The 16,215-nt window shown below is 38.5% G+C and overlaps 1 protein-coding gene across 2 annotated transcripts in view; it reads right to left on the bottom strand.

Moving 5' to 3' along the window:
- The window catches only part of DYM (dymeclin), a 338,342-nt gene that overhangs the window by 141,402 nt on the left and 180,725 nt on the right, over positions 1-16,215 (bottom strand). The window contains exon 14 of one of the 2 annotated variants that reach the window (XM_032882545.1): positions 2,139-2,303. The exons of the other annotated variant lie outside the window; for it this stretch is intronic. Coding sequence (XP_032738436.1) covers positions 2,139-2,303 — 165 coding nt within the window. The remainder of the gene's footprint in view (positions 1-2,138; positions 2,304-16,215) is intronic. 2 annotated transcript variants of the gene reach the window in all.

Genomic DNA, 16,215 nt, shown 5'->3' with positions numbered 1-16,215 from the left:
ATCTGTGGGTGGGATCAACATTTGTAATAAATGAGATTAACATTTATAATCAGCCAACTTTAAGACAAGCAAATTATTCTCTATAATGTAGGTGGGTCTCCTCCAATCAGCTGAAGACCCTAAGAGCAGAGACCGAGGTTTCCCGAGGAAGAAGAAATTCTTTCTCAAATTCTAACACAAAAGTCCCGCCTGGGTTTCCAGCCTCCTGCCCTGCACTGTGGATCTAATATTTAAGACTGCAACATCAATGCTTACCTAAATTTCCAGCCTGTCCCAACAGATTTGAGACTTGCCAGACATTACAGTCCGAAAGCCAGTTCCCAAAAGTAATTCCCAATCTCTCATTCTCTCTGTACACATGACCGCACGTGTGTACATCCTACTGGTTCTCTTTTTCTGGAAAAACCTTAGTCAGGTAGGTACGCTGGTAAATAAGGGCAAGAATAATTAATGTTGCCTGTTCAAGAGGTTCAGTGAGTAGGGGCAGCTCTCTCTGTTCCTTATAAACAGACAAGTTCTGTCCCTGATTCATAAAACTATCACTTACCCAGTACTCCCTCACTTTACCTAAGTCAAATGAAAGTAAATGGCTTTGCTTTGGTAAATTCTTCCATATTATATGCAAAAGAGTTTATTATTTTCACTTACTTTTCTACCTCTGATTTTTTTTTTTTTTTAAGATTTATTTATTTGACAGAGAGCAAGCGAGAGAGAGCGCATGCGCACATAAGCAGAGGAAGTGGCAGGGAGAGGGAGAAGCAGGCTCCTGCTGACCAGGGAGCCTGATGCAGGGCAGGATCCCTGGGATCATGACCTGAGACAAAGGCAGACGATTAACCGATTGAGCCACTCAGGCACCTGTGACTTTTGATTTCTTAAAAATGTCTCTACTGACTCAATAAGAATCTGACCAATATCATTATGAGTCTGCAAATGTTTCTGCCACCAAGAACATGCTGTCAACTTAGATATCACACTATCTTCTCCTCTTTTTTTTTTTTTCTTTAAAAGATCTTATTTATTTGAGAGTGAGAGAAAGCAAGTGAGAGCAAAAGTGCACAAGCTGGGGGGAGGGGAGGAGGGAGAGGGGCAGCCGACTCCAGGCTGAGTAGAGAGCCCGACGAGGGGCTCAGTCTCAGGATTCTGGAAGGCAAGACGCTTAACTGACTGAGCCACCCCACCCAGGCACCCTATCTTCTACTCCTAAACATCGAAGTGTTTTCACTTAGATAGCCTGTGTAGAGTAAGCTTTTGTATGTTTCTTCACCTGAAAAGATATATTTTAATTCAAAACATCTGCTACTTTCAGAAGGTGATTGTGGGGCTCTTTCCTTCTTCCTCTAAGTCATTCCACAGAGGAGACACTGCCTCAAGCATCCTACCTAGCTAACAATACAGGGCTGGTGTACAAATCTTCTCTGACTTACAGAAATGTGTGTTTAAAATGCCAACTGCAAGTACAAGGCAGTAATGTCAAACTATCCCTCCATTTTGGTGCATGACAGACACCAAACAGCAGGTGCTGATTTTCTCTGATAGTTGACATCAATGCCTTGTTTCTTTCTTACTACTCCCACGTTGTTCTGTTTGATCTACACTCATCCGTGACACACTGCACTTGCTGACTTTATAACCACTCTGTGCATAAATAAAAGGAGGAAGAAATACAAAACACAATGGATAATTTCTACCTTCTTATAAAATCAAACCTGCTTAGCTGAATGTGCTTCTATCAAAACATGGGGGGGAAGTGCCAGAGCCAGCTCTCAGGAGAGAACTCAAAATTCATGTGTAATTAATGGCAACTGTAGAGTCCATTTATACACAAAACAGAGTGCTCCTGACTAGTATATATTAAATCAAAAGATTCCCAAATGGAGCAAAGTCTAGAAAAGTTCTGTCAAGTTTGCACAACTGTGTGGTTGAGAGCTTTTCTCTCTCCCCTGAAACATAAAGTACTTAAGAAGACATTTGCAAGGAAGCAAATCCCAGCCATTATTTTAAAGAATTATTTAGCATCATTTCAAATATAAATTATCATCTGTCATCATTTCACTGATAACGCGTCCCATTCGAACATGCAATCAGCAGTCACTAGAGCATGCAGCATGCAGTAAATGGACAGCAGAGTTAATAACCTGGAAGCATAGGATCTGAGAATGTGAGAGCAAGTTAAAGACAAGAGTTCCTCTCCATTGTCACTGAGGGTCGAGAAGCAATGCTGAAGCGTAGAACAGTGAGAGTGGGGGAAACACAGTTTGTCCAACACATAAACATATCTCCGCAAGTGGCGGCAGGTATAACTGAAAGACAAAGGAAAAGGAGAAAAGGAGAAAGAGAGGAGTTTTCCTTCGAAAAAATAAACCATTCTCAATGTCCTCAAAGCCCTCTGTGTTTTTCCACTAGATGGTACCCAAGAAAAAACAACTGTTAAAAGAGAGTATTAAAAAGATAAAAAAGAATACAAGCAACCGGATTTAAAAATGGGCAAAAGACCTAAACAGACACCTCATCGAAGAAGACATACCGATGGCAAATAAGCATATGAAAAGATGCTCTACATCACATATCATTAAGGAAATGCAAATTAAAACAATGAAATACTGCTACAAATCCATTCGAATGGCCAAAATCCAGAACACTGACAATACCAATGCAGGGAAGGATGCGGAGCGCCAGGAACTCTCCGTTACTGCTGGTGGGAACGTAAAAATCATATGGCCATTTTGGAAGACAGTTTCAGCTTTCTTACAAAATCAAACATACTCTTACCATACGATCTAGCAATCACGCACCTTGGCATTTACCCAAATGAGCTGGAAATTTCTGTCCACCTAAACACCTGCACATGGGTGTTCGTATCAGCATTCGTGATCGCCAAAACTTGGAAGCAATCAAGAGGTCATTTAGTAGGTAAACTGTTCAACTGTGGTACATCCAGAAGATGAAGATTATATTCAGAGCTAAAAAGAAATGAGCTATCAAACCATGAAAAGACATGGAGGAATCTTAAATGTGTTATTACTTAGGAAGGAAGACAATCTAAAAAGGCTACCTACTGTATGATTCCAACTCTATGACGTTCTAGAAAAGGCAAAACCCTGAAGAAGGTAAAAAGATCGTGGCTGCCAGAGGTTAGTGGGGAGAGAGAGATGAACAGGCAGAGCACAGAGGATTTTAAGGGCAGTGCAATATTCTTTTTTTTTTTTTTTAAGATTTTATTTATTCATGAGAGACAGACAGAGAGGCACAGGCAGGGGGAGAAGCAGGCTCCCCGAAGAGCAGGGAGCTCGATGTGGGGCTCAATCCCGGGACTCCAGGATCATGACCCGAGCCGAAGGTAGATGCTTAACCATCCGAGCCGCCCAGGCGCCCAATATTTTTTAAGATACTGTAACGGTGAATACATGCCACTATACATTTGTCAAACCCATACAATGCATAACACCAAGAATGAACCCTAACATAAACTATGGCCTCTGAGTGATACTGGTATGTCAAGGGAGGTTCATCAATTGTAACAAACGTATCACTTCCGGTGTAGACAGATGATAGCAGGGAAGGCTGTGTGTGTAGAGTGACGGGGTACATATGGCAATTCTCTGTACTTTCTGCTCCAATTTGCTATGAATTTAGAGCTGCTCTTAAAAGGCTATTAAAAAGTGAGGGAGATACACTGATAGGGGAAAAGTTACAAAAATACGATGGTGTAATTAGTTAACCATATGAAATCTGCCTTGCTAGAGCAAAGTGGTATGAAAGATCCTCTCCTCACAATACTACAAATACGATCCTGGAAGACAGGCAATAATAGTCCTGCCATTTGGAAGATACCACAGTAGAAGGAACATGGAATCAGGAGTTGGAAAACTTTAAAATTTGGATCCACCCCAGCCACTGGAAGTTTTGTGACAGTGAGGATTTGATCTCTCCAAGCCTCAACCCCACAAATTGTAACACAGAAGTAAAAATATTAAATTATTCCAAAATTTTGAAGTGATATTTAAAAATATAAAAGAATTATTATCATCAGAGCAATTTCACTCATGCCACATTTCAGACCACTTGAAAAGAACAAGTTTGAAAGAGGGAAATGCCAAGTCAGTCTGACAAGGTGAATCAACAAAACCGTGAACACATTAACATCAACGGATATGCTTAAACTCCTAGTCGCTGAGAACCTTGTCTAAAAATGCATGCCAAAAGTACACCAAGTTCCCAACTTTTATTTTGGGAATAAACTAATAAAATAAAAATAAAATTAATAGATTAAAAGATTAGAAATAGGCACATTTCCAAAACTTGGGACACTTCAATCACCCACTCAACCTATTAACCAGCCCATCCACTCACTGGCAAGCAGCATCTACTATACGTGGCACGTAGGAACTATGCACAGCCCTGAACATGGCATGAGGGAGAAATTACACACAATTCTTTCCCGGGGAGATTACAAGATAGAATCAAGACACATATTAGACAGTAACAAAAGTCACACCGAAACTGTGAAATTAACAGCCTTTCTCAGTTCAAAAAACAAATCAATTTTTTAAAAAACTGAAGTATAGTTGATACAGAATGTCACACTAGTTTCAGGTGCACAACATAGCAATTCAACAAGTCTACACCCTATGCTATGGTCATAAGTGTAGCTAGCACTTTCACCATCCAACACTATTACATTACCACTGACTACATTCCCTATGCTATACCTTTCAACCCCGTGACTTACTCATTCCATAATTGGAAGCCTGTATTTCCACTCCCTTCACCCCCTGCACTCATCCCCTTACGTCCCTTCCCCCTGGCAATCATTAGTTTGTTCTCTTTTGGGTCTGTTTCTATTTGTTTGGCAAAACAATCAGTTGTTGTTGTTGTTGTTGTTGTTATTAAGAGACAGTGAAGTGCGAGGGAGGGGGAGGGGGAGAAAGAATCCTAAGCAGGTTCCATGCCCAGTGCAGAGCCTGACACGGGGCTCGGTTCCATGACCCTGAGATCATGACCTGAGATGAAATCAAGAGTTGGGACACTTAACCGACCGAGTCACCCGGGCATCCCGAAAAAACAATGTTTTTAAAATTATAGTGATTCTAGTCCAATGACAACAAAATAAGGTGAAATATCCAAGAATAATGTACAAATATCTATGAAGAAATCTTTAAAATGGTAATAAAAAAATTTAAAAGAAGTAATAAAATGGAAAGAAAATTTTAGATAGGAAACTCTAGGATTATAAAGTCACCAAATGTTCAGGTGTCTAAAAATTCATATTCTCAAAAATATCAAGAGTTTTAAACAAAGAAACAAAACACGTTAATTCTGAAGTCCATATAGAAAATTAAACATTTAAGAAAAGCCATAAAATACTGAAAAACTATAGTTCTAAGATGAGACTAGTTCTACCATTTATTAAAAAAATATTTAATAATAATAATAATAGCAGTAGTTCTACCATTTACTTAAAAAATACTGCAAAGTGACATTACCAGAAACAGTTTGGTACAGTGCATGAGTACAAGAACACTAGAAGAGACTAAAATAAGATGAGAACAGAGTACAAGATAAAGGTAGTATTTTTTTTTTAACTGGTTTCTTTTTCTTTTTTAATTAAAAAAAAAAGATTTTATTTATTTATTTGAGAGAGAGAAAGGGAGAGAGAGAATGAATGAGGGGGAGAAGGCCAGAGGGAGAAGCAGACTCCCCATGGAGCTGGGAGCCCAATGCAGGACTCGATCCCAGGACCCTGGAATCATGACCTGAGCCGAAAACAGTTGCTTAACCAACTGAGCCATCCAGGAGCTCTAAAGGTGGCAGTTTATTTTTATTTTTTAAGATTTTATTTATTTGAGAGAGCGAGAGTGAGAGAATGAGCAAGGAGAGCGACAGAGGAAGAAGGAGAAGCAGGTTCCCCCACTGACCAAGGAGCCCAACCTGGAGCCTGATCCCAGAATGCTGGGATCATGACCTGAACTAAAGGCAGATGCTTAACCAACTGAGCCACCCAGGCGCCCCAAGGTGGCACTTTAAAACAGAAGATCAGATGAATTATTCAATAAATGGTATTGGGATAATTGAGTAGGTAACAAGGAAAAAACAGAGATGACTCTTAGCCTCGCCTCCTAAATCAAAAGAAATTCCAGGCTGATCAAAGATTGTAAGGTAAAAATAAAACAACAAAAGTTCAAAAGTAAGCCATATACTTGAGCACCATTAAAAAATGAGTCATAAACCTGACCACATAAAAATGGAAAATACAGAAGTGACATTTTTTCACTGTACATCTTTTGTACAGTATGAACTTTCTGCTGTTTTCATGTATCATAGACATAAATTAATGACTGAATAGATTTAAAAATGGAAAGGGGCACAGGAACAATTATTTCAGAGGCAATATGCTAAACGCAGGGAGACTTGGTCAAGTTCAAGAATCCGAAAGGAGTTCGGTATGGCTGGTGTATATTGGAAAAATGGTAAAGGTAAGGTAGGTTCGTGCAGTGCCTTGCGAGTTTTAAGACTTATCCAACATGGAAAACTAAAAGGGTCTGAGCGGGGAGCAACCAGATATGGCTTACTTCTTTTAAAAAAAAAAAAATTTTTTTTTTTTAATTTATTTGACAGACAGAGATCACAAGTAGGCAGAGAGGCAGGCAGAGAGAGAGGAAGGAAAGCAGACTCCCTGATGCGGGGCTCCATTCCAGGACCCTGGGATCATGACCTGAGCCGAAAGCAGAGGCTTTAACCCACTGAGCCACCCAGGCGCCCCGGCTTACTTCTTTTAAGATGTGTTTCTGCAATACAAAGATAAAACTGGCAAGGGGCAAAAGTTAAAAGATACAACCAGAAGCACCAGGAGTGGCAAAGCAAAGACCACGGAGCAGCCCGCCCGACAGATGACACAAGTATTGCTGACGATGGCTTAGAGCAGGGGACAGCAGACTCAGAACTTTTGGAGGTAAAATCAGTGGGCCTTGCTAATTGATTGGAATGGGAGATGGTGTCAGTGGAGGAAGGTGCCAAGAATAATTCCCTGATTTCTGGTATTAGGGGATGAATGAAAGTATATTTTCTGAGATAAGAGAAACCAGAGGAGGGATAGGTTTTACGGAGATGATGAGTTTAGTTTTGGATATGCTCGGTTTCAGATACTGCCGCTGTGAGATGTCAGCAAATGCTGCTACACATGTAAGCTTGAAGCTAAGAGAGGTGTGGACTAACCCAGAGATAGAGGTGGACATAGACAGACACATTGATGGAGGTCAAAGTTTGGAGAACGTATATGAGATTACGTAAGGTCAGAGGGATAAGACAGGACCCGGGCTAAGAAATTCCAGAATTTACAAGCTAGAGAGAGAGCTGCTGGTGGAGAATACTCGCTGGTAGCTCGAGAAGTCAGAAGAAAATCTAAGAATGTTGTGAGAAGATGTTTCAAGAGGGCCCTGGTAAGGCTATACCTTTAAAATGATGATGTCCATCAATGCTAAGCATGTAAATCTTCAACTTTCAAGCTGTGTGACTGAAACAGTTAACACATTCTTGGAAAAGGAGAGGTTCCTTCCTCTTAATTTAATAATCTTGAAATATTCTTGATTATTATTTAATAGAGATTAAATGGAAATAGGCCTAGGGATTAGCAGACGCATGAGAGATGTAGTCTCATTATGAGAAAAATTCTTTGGTCCCACCACTTTTAGCTTATAGGGAAAAAAAAAAAAGGAAAAGAAAACAAAAACCCAAGAAATGACCAAATGAAATACAACTAGTTCTTAATGATTATCTTTTAATCACAACTCTATCATGAAGTCTGCCTTAATATTTTCACAGCAACTGTAATAATGATAAAACAGGAATTCAAAAATGTAGTCAGGGGACGCCTGGGTGGCTCAGTTGGTTGGACAACTGCCTTCGGCTCAGGTCATGATCCCGGAGTCCCGGGATCGAGTCCCACATCGGGCTCCCAGCTCCATGGGAGTCTGCTTCTCCCTCTGACCTTCTCCTCGCTCATGGTCTCTCTCACTGTCTCTCTCTCAAATAAATAAATAAAATCTTTAAAAAAAAAAAAAAGGTAGTCAGTCCTAGACTTTGACACTGTTCCTTTGAATTCAGCTCAATTAACCTGTATTCCTTAAATATATATCAAGGCACACCAAAAAACGGGCTTTTAATTACATTATGCTGTCATTATTAGCTATGAGCAGCCACTGGATAAATAGTATTTATTGCTTGCTGAGCAAGATTTTAATTATGAAATTATTTTAAAAGCATGTAGTCTACATAAAATCTTTCAAAAGAAAGGCACAGGTAAGAAAATGGATTTAAAAATCGTATGTTGCACTTCAGCATTTCACAGCTATACCCAACAACAGAAGCTCTTCCAATCATTCTTAAATAGTTATATGGCATCTGATTGAAATCTTGCTCTGACAAAAAGATCAACATTTCAGTTATCTTTTTCTAAATACACTCTCATTTTTAAATATTCTTAAAACATAGTGGTAATATTACTATTACCTTCTATGAACTGAAGAGTATAATCCTTTTTGATGAGGATAGGATCACACTAAGTTTTTAGCAATTGCTCATATCAAGCTGGTGACCAAACACAATTCATTACAGAACAATCTTACCAGTCCTTTACTTTGTAACTGATCTTTGGAATTTAAGTAAGTAAATGTCATCTTCCTGAGCTTGACTTCATTCTAAAATGTAAAGCTCATTTTGAATACAGATTCGCTCTCATCCTCAAAACTGAGAATACCTTCATGATTTCTTCTAAGAAAGTTATTAATAGAAGTACTGAATAGGAACAGGTCAAGGACAGATCTAGAAAAACGCAATGGAAATCTGGGTCAGCCACTGGGCCATGTACAAACTTACTAAGCAACAGCTGTTTGCGGTATCTTTCAGCCATTAAAATCTGAAGAATCCGAAAAACAAACAAACAAAAAAACAAAAACATTTTCACATTTACTTCTTTTTCTGACCTCATATTCCACTGTGATAATTAAAGAGGTATCACAATCCCCACTTAACAAATGACAAAACTGCAGAATAAAGAAAAGAAATGACGACACACGGACTGTCGCGTCACTTAGTCATGGAAGAATTCCACCCAGTGGAATCCAGTGGGATCCACCGACAATTCAGTCATGCTCAGGGCCAGCGGCTCCTGACTCCAGGAACCAACATCCAAGCTCGGGACCCCTGTTCTCTGGAATCCCCGCAAGTCCTGTCCCCGCCCACTTCTCCCAAACCAAAGTCTTAAGAGGCTGATAATGTCTAAGACAAGGTAGGGTTAAAAAGGTTTTTAAAAACAGGTTTATAATTAGCTATTTTTACTGAGTCCTGGAAAAGACTCTAGGACTTAACCCACTTAAGGAAAACAAAACTTTAGAAAACATAAAAACTGTGTTAACGTAGTAGAGATTCACATTTTGAAGCAGGTGATCACAGTTAATATTAACAGTAAAGAGACACCACGTGTCTCCTAATAGGATCACAGCAGAGCTTAAATCTCATGCTGAGGAATCAAAAGAATTCCTCAGAAGAGTATTACACAAAAAACAAAAACAAAAAATGTTCCATATTCTTCAAATTTTAAAAGACAAAGAAAGGTGGAGGAGCTGTTCCACACTAAAAGAGATAAGAGAGGGCAACTAAATGTAACATGATTCTGGGATTAGATCCCAGACCAGGGAGGGTTACAAGGCATTTCTTTTTTCTCTAGAAAGGAAATTAGCAGTGTAAATGGCAAAATTTGAGTGTCTATAGATTAGACAATGTTAATTTCCTGGTTTTGATAAATGTTTTTGTTTTCAAGAAATAGACACTGAAGTACTTGGTGGTAAAAGTAAAGGTATATCATGTTATAAATTCTCAAATGTTTAAAAAAAAAAAACAGACACAATGCAAATGTAAAATTTTACCATTTCAGGACTCTAAGTGAAAGGCGAAGGAGAAAACTTCATACTTGTTTGCAAATCTGCAATTTCAAGATAAAAGGTTTTTAAAAATGAATACAGTATTAAAACATGAAAGTCATTTTTTTAATATAAGAAAGAAAACAGAACTAAATCTTTTTGATATACTGAATAATATCCATTTTAAGATTACGACATTCAAATCCAGAGCACTAAAATGTCACTCTGACCTCTCTATACTTAAAGCTTAGGACATCAGAAAAACTAGAGCGTGGGAAGTAAGCAAATGCGGTCTGGATCTATCCCATAAAAAACAGTCACTGTTACTTAAGAATTGCATTTTCATAAAAAATAAAATCTCTTTAGTGCCTTCTTATATGAAAATGTCCAAGATTATGCAATGTATAGTCGTGAAATGTTATTTGATATGGTTATGCTTCACCAAAGTAAAGTATGAAAATGTTCTCTTCTAGAACAACACTTAAATCTGTAAAAGATGTCTAAAATCACCAGTAAAAGAGTGATGCTTTAAAAAGATCCTTGAGTCAGGCTTTCTAATAACGTATTTTACAGCACCTTGGCAATAAAATTATATTCTCATAGCAACTTTTTATTAATTTCTTTTAATGATTTATATGTTTAACAAACTTTCAAAAAAAATTGAGGTCGCCAAGGAGATTAAACTTTTTGGGCTATCTAGAATATTATGCGCATCCCTTTCCAATGTCTATTTAAAAAAATATTTTTTTTTTTAGAAAAAGCTTGTTGATAAATTCATTAGTAGGTATAAAATACCAAGAAATTATATTAATAATGAATGTTGAGAACCTCTATGAAGAAAATTACAAAAATCTACCATTGGGCATAAAAGAAGCCTTGATTAAATGAAGAGACACCAGCATGGTTCTGAATGGGAAGACAAACTATTATAAAGGACACCATGATCCTTTATAGACTTGAAATCCCACTAGGAACATTAAGTTGAATTTCTACCCAGTTATGACACCTGGAAATAGAAACAAAGTCCAACTTTGTCTCTACATGAGAGCCTTTAAATATATGAAGAAACTGTAAACCTCTTAATCTTTTTTCTCTGATTGATATTAAGCATCTTTTCTTTCATCTTTCATGGGCTATGGCTTCTGGATTCTTCAGTCTTACTACTCTCCTCTGGAGAGCCGCGCTGATTAACTTTTCAGCAGTGTAACAAGGGCAGAGAGGAATATTTTCTTACTGACAGTATTTAGAATTGCTGGCGTATGATGATGATAAAGAAGCAAACTTTTAGTCAGTTTTATTAGAGTTTTAAAATTCTTTACAGATACAAGACGGAGCATTGCCAGAATCACGGGTATCATCCCACCCTTTGTTCTTAAAATATGGCAACATAAGTGAACACATTATTCTAGATGTGTTTTGGGCAATGATGAGTAATTTATATTCTATTAGTGTACCTTTAAATTGTATATGTTCAAAAACTAAAATCAGGGGCGCCTGGGTGGCTCATGGGTTAAAGCCTCTGCCTTCAGCTCAGGTCATGATCCCAGGGTCCTGGGATCAAGCCCCACATCGGGATCTCTGCTCGGCAGGGAGCCTGCTTCCTCCTCTCTCTCTGCCTGCCTTTATGCCTACTTGTGATCTCTGTCAAATAAAATAAATAAAATCTCTAAAAAAAGAAACAAAAAAAAACTAAAATCAAAAGGGGGCAGCACCTGGGTGGCTCAGTTGGTTAAACATCTACCTTGGGCTCAGGTCATGATCTCAGGGTCCTGAGACAGAGCCCCAGATTGGGGGGGGTCTCTGTTCAGTGGGGAGTCTGCTTCTCCTCCTCCCTCGTCCCCCCACCTCTCTCAAATAAATAAAATCTTTTTTTAAAAAAGATTTTATTTATTTATTTGACAGAGAGAGATCACAAGTAGGCAGAGAGACAGGCAGAGAGAGAGGGGAAGCAGGCTCCCTGCTGAGCAGAGAGCCCGATGCGGGGCTAGATCCCAGGACCTTGAGATCATGACCTGAGCCGAAGGCAGAGGCTTAACCTACTGAGCCACCAACCAGGCACCCCTCAAACAAATAAAATCTTAAAAAAAAAAACAACTAAAAATCAAAAGGAAAAAATTTCCTCAAACTGAAAACCGAAACAAATGATTTAACTGTACATTGAGTGATAAAAGTACACAAAGATTTAAAAATAACAAATTATTTAAGATATAGAACTGAACATATATATTCAGTGGCATATGTTCTAAGGACAGAGACAATAAAGTTGTAAACTTCATTCACTAAGACTTAGTAGTGTTATTACCTTGAAACAATTAGTTGTATATAGACAGACATACATATATGGAGAGAAGAATAAAGAGAATATATTAATGCAGTTCAAAAAATCAAATTAGAATTTATGTTAAATAGCCTTAAATCTGAATCAAAACAGTATGAACTATCTTTTACCCTTTTCAAGAATTTGTATTTTACTAGTTTTGTCCGCTGAAAAGATCTGAAAGAAATGACAGACGCCATAGCAATTAGCACCCCTATCACCCACCACCAACTTGTGGTCTCTAAATTATCATTTAGATAGAAAGAAACCAGAGCTTCTTGAAAGAATGGTGGTTTCAGGGGCCTGGGTGGCTCAGTTGGTTAAGCAACTGCCTTCGGCTCAGATCATGATCCCAGAGTCTTGGAATTGAGTCCCACATTGAGCTCCCAGCTCCACGGGGAGTCTGCTTCTCCTTCTGACACTCTCCCCTCTTGTGCTCTCTCTCACTATTTCTCTCTCAAATAAATAAATAAATAAATAAATAAATAAATAAATAAAATCTTAAAAAAAAAAAGAAAGAACGCTGGTTTCTAGGTCTGAGGCAGGAAATGTGCAAGACGAGCCTGACGCATTCTATTGGCCTCAGAGCAGGAAAACAGGGTAAATATCAAAGAAGGAATGTGTCCTATCAAAAGACAACATAAGAGTCTCTCATTGGCCAAAGATGGCACAGTCAGAAACCAAAAAGATTACTCTGCAAGTGATTGAAATATATAGTATTTATATAAAAAATGAAGAGTTCATAATAAAACAACTGAAAAACCAGAAACCAAAATGTTTTGTTTACTACTGAAGGTAACAAGGACATTAATCACTCTTTCTGAAAATTAAATATTAAAGGAAAAGAAATAAGAATTAATGCTATCTTTCCAAGCAAACCTACTTGGGAAGAAAGAATTCTATCTAAAAAATATGTGCGTGATATTATAATTTAAAAATTACCTGGGGCATCTAGCTGGTTCGCCAGTAGAGCATGAGACTCTTGATCTCAGGGTCATGAGTTCGAGCCCCATGCCACGTGTAGAGATTACTTAAAAATAAAATCTTAATTTTTTTTTTCCCTTTTGGCAGCCTGTAATGAAACAACTAATTCAATAAAAGATCATCAATGGATGAAACCATCACATGAAAGAACAGTGGGGCAATTTAGAAGGAAGGGATTAGGCTATCACCAACTGAACCTACCAATTAATCTTGGTATCTCTGGGATAATTAGACATTATATATCTTTTGACACACTGCAATATGAAATATACAGGAATGCTTATGAAGAACTTTCGCCAAATCAATGCAAGTAAAAACAAATTAAAGGGCATAGGAAAATGCAAACAGATAAACCCAGAATGTGGGATATTCTATAAAACAATTGATTGTTGATCAACTTGTCAGAGGTGTGAGTTAAAAGAAAAGAAAAAGAAAAAGAAAGGTGGGGATACAGGTCTAGATCAGGGATCAGCAACCTTTTCCTAAAGAGCCAGACAGTACATACTTTAGGTTTGTGGCCATACCGTCTCTCTTACAACTACTGAACTCTGAAACTAGTGCAAGAAAACAGCAATAGACAAGATGCAAATTAACAGTCATTGCTGTGTTCTAATAAAATTTTATTTTTAAAAATTCTGACCCTGCTCTACATTGAAATAATCCTAAGAGATACAACTATTTAATGTGCTGTGAAGACCTCATCCAAACCCTGATTTGAATTAACCCAAAAAACGAGGTATTTTTAAATCAAGCACAATGTGAATATTGATTTGGTATCAGATTAAGGAGCTGTTAATTTTCTTGTGTGGACAAACGAATCACACCAATGCAAATAGGTAACAGGTGCTACAAATGAGAACTAAACATAGGGAGACTTCAACGGATCATATAGGTAAAGAAAGATTTCCCTACGAAAGTAATGATCCAGACAAGATTTACGGGATGAATAAAGACAAGCAGGAAAAGAATACAAGCAGAAGGAACAACAAAGACTAAAGATCTCTGTGTTGACCTGGAGGGAAGGAGTAGTAAAAGCGGCCAGATTACAGATGAGTTTGGTTTTCACCCTAAGAACAGTGAGAAGCACAAGAAGGTTATTAACCCGTTTCAGGGTGAGATTTGCATTTTGAAAGGATCAGTCTGGCTGCAGACTGATGAGCCAAGAGTTGGTAACAGACCTCACGGAAGTTACTGCAGTGGGATCGGGAATCAAAGCAATGAGGTAGAGAGAAGGGGTTGATATGACAAAGTTATTCACATGACTCAGTAAAGAATGTGCTATGGTAGTGAAAGGAAGGGAGGGTCAAAAATGACTCCCGGGCGGGGCACCTGGGTGGCTCAGTCAGTTAAGCACAAGCCTTCAGCTTGGGTCATGATCCAGAAGTCCTGGGATCTGAGACCCAGCCCTGCATGGGGCTCCCTGGTCAGCAAGGAGTCTGCTTCTCCCTCTCCTCCCTGTGCCCCCTGCCCCCCACACCCCCGCTTCTGCTCTCTCTCAAATAAATGAGATCTTTAAAAAAAAAAAAAATTAACTCCCAGGCTTCTCACTTACATAAAAGGTGATGTCATTCACTGAGAAAAGAAACAGCAAAGAGGATCAGGAAGGGCAAGAAATGGGCAAGATTTCCATTCTAAACACACTGAGATTTGTGAGAACTCTGAGAAACTTGGAAGTATGGTATTAGGTATTTGAATCTCAGAGGTTCAAAGATAGGGTTTAGCCTGGAGACATGTCTGGGAGCCATACAGGCCAGAGTGGCTAAGATCACAGACATGAGGAGTAGACACAATAGAAGGGGGGTCTAGGAGTGACCTTGAGAAATGCCAACATTTAACAGTATCATAAGATCACTTCATTTTTTAAAAAATATTTTATTTATTTATTTGACAGAGAGAGAGAGAGAGAGAGAGAGGGAGAGCACAAGCAGGAGGAGCAGCAGGCAAAGGGAGAGGGAGAAGCAGGCTCCCCGAGGAGCAGGGAGCCCAATGCAGGGCTCGATCCTGGGACCCTGGGATCATAACCTGAACTGAAGGCAGTCGCTTAAGCAAGTGAGCCACCCAGGCGCACCTCATAAAATCACTTTAAATCTAGATTGAGGAAGACGACCCTTCACAGAATTTTGAGAAGTGGCCAAAAAAAAACAAAACAAAACAAAATAAAAAAACAGAACACAACGCAACAAAAACAAAAACACAATGAAAAGAAAAAGAAGAAACCAAGAAGAAACTGTCTTAACGAAGAGTAGTTAACAGTGTCAAACACAACTGAGAGGGCAAATAAAACAGAAATGCCTACTGGATTCAGCAATATAAAGTCACTGAGGAACAACAAGGACTGAGGTTAGTAACGTCCAAAAATACCATTCATTAAAACCCAACCCCAGGTATAAGACTTCTTAGCTTCAATCCCACTGATCAGGTCATCCACATGCATTAAATTTCATTAAGTTTCTAGGGGAGACTCCTCAAAATTTATAAAATAACTCACACAATTTTACACAGTATAAAACTTCTAATACAATGTGGACATGTCATGACATCCAAGAAAACAAGCAGAGGAAAATCTGAGACGAATGTCAGGAAAGCACACAACAGTGGTGCGAGCACAGCCCTTGAGTCATTTAACTCCTTGGCAGCAGAAATCACTTTTCCTGGAGGTAAATCTACTGCCAGCAATGAAGGTCCTGGGAATCTCTAGTATGAAGGATGAACAGACTGGCCCAAGCGCCGGAAAATATACTGAAAGGAACAATCTAGTGCTAGCTCAGAAGGGATGAAATGACCTCATATCCCACTGCCAGATCTAGAAAGTAATAAAGATTGTAACAATAAAAAAAGGATCTCTTTAACAATAAACATTACAATGTAAACATTTCTACAATTTATTTGTCAGTTGCTAAAGAAATCAAAATAAGAAAAATCCCCAGGTTTGTGTAACAAACATTTTAATCAACTAGGATGTACACTATCACTGACACTTGAAATTTAATCAAATTC

The sequence above is a fragment of the Lontra canadensis genome, unplaced genomic scaffold (assembly GCF_010015895.1).
Source record: "Lontra canadensis isolate GAN:19392208 unplaced genomic scaffold, GSC_riverotter_1.0 scaffold82, whole genome shotgun sequence".
In the NCBI taxonomy this organism is placed as follows: domain Eukaryota; kingdom Metazoa; phylum Chordata; class Mammalia; order Carnivora; family Mustelidae; genus Lontra; species Lontra canadensis.
The sequence above is the reverse complement of the archived record's forward strand: the minus strand, read 5'-3'. Positions and strand labels throughout refer to the sequence as shown.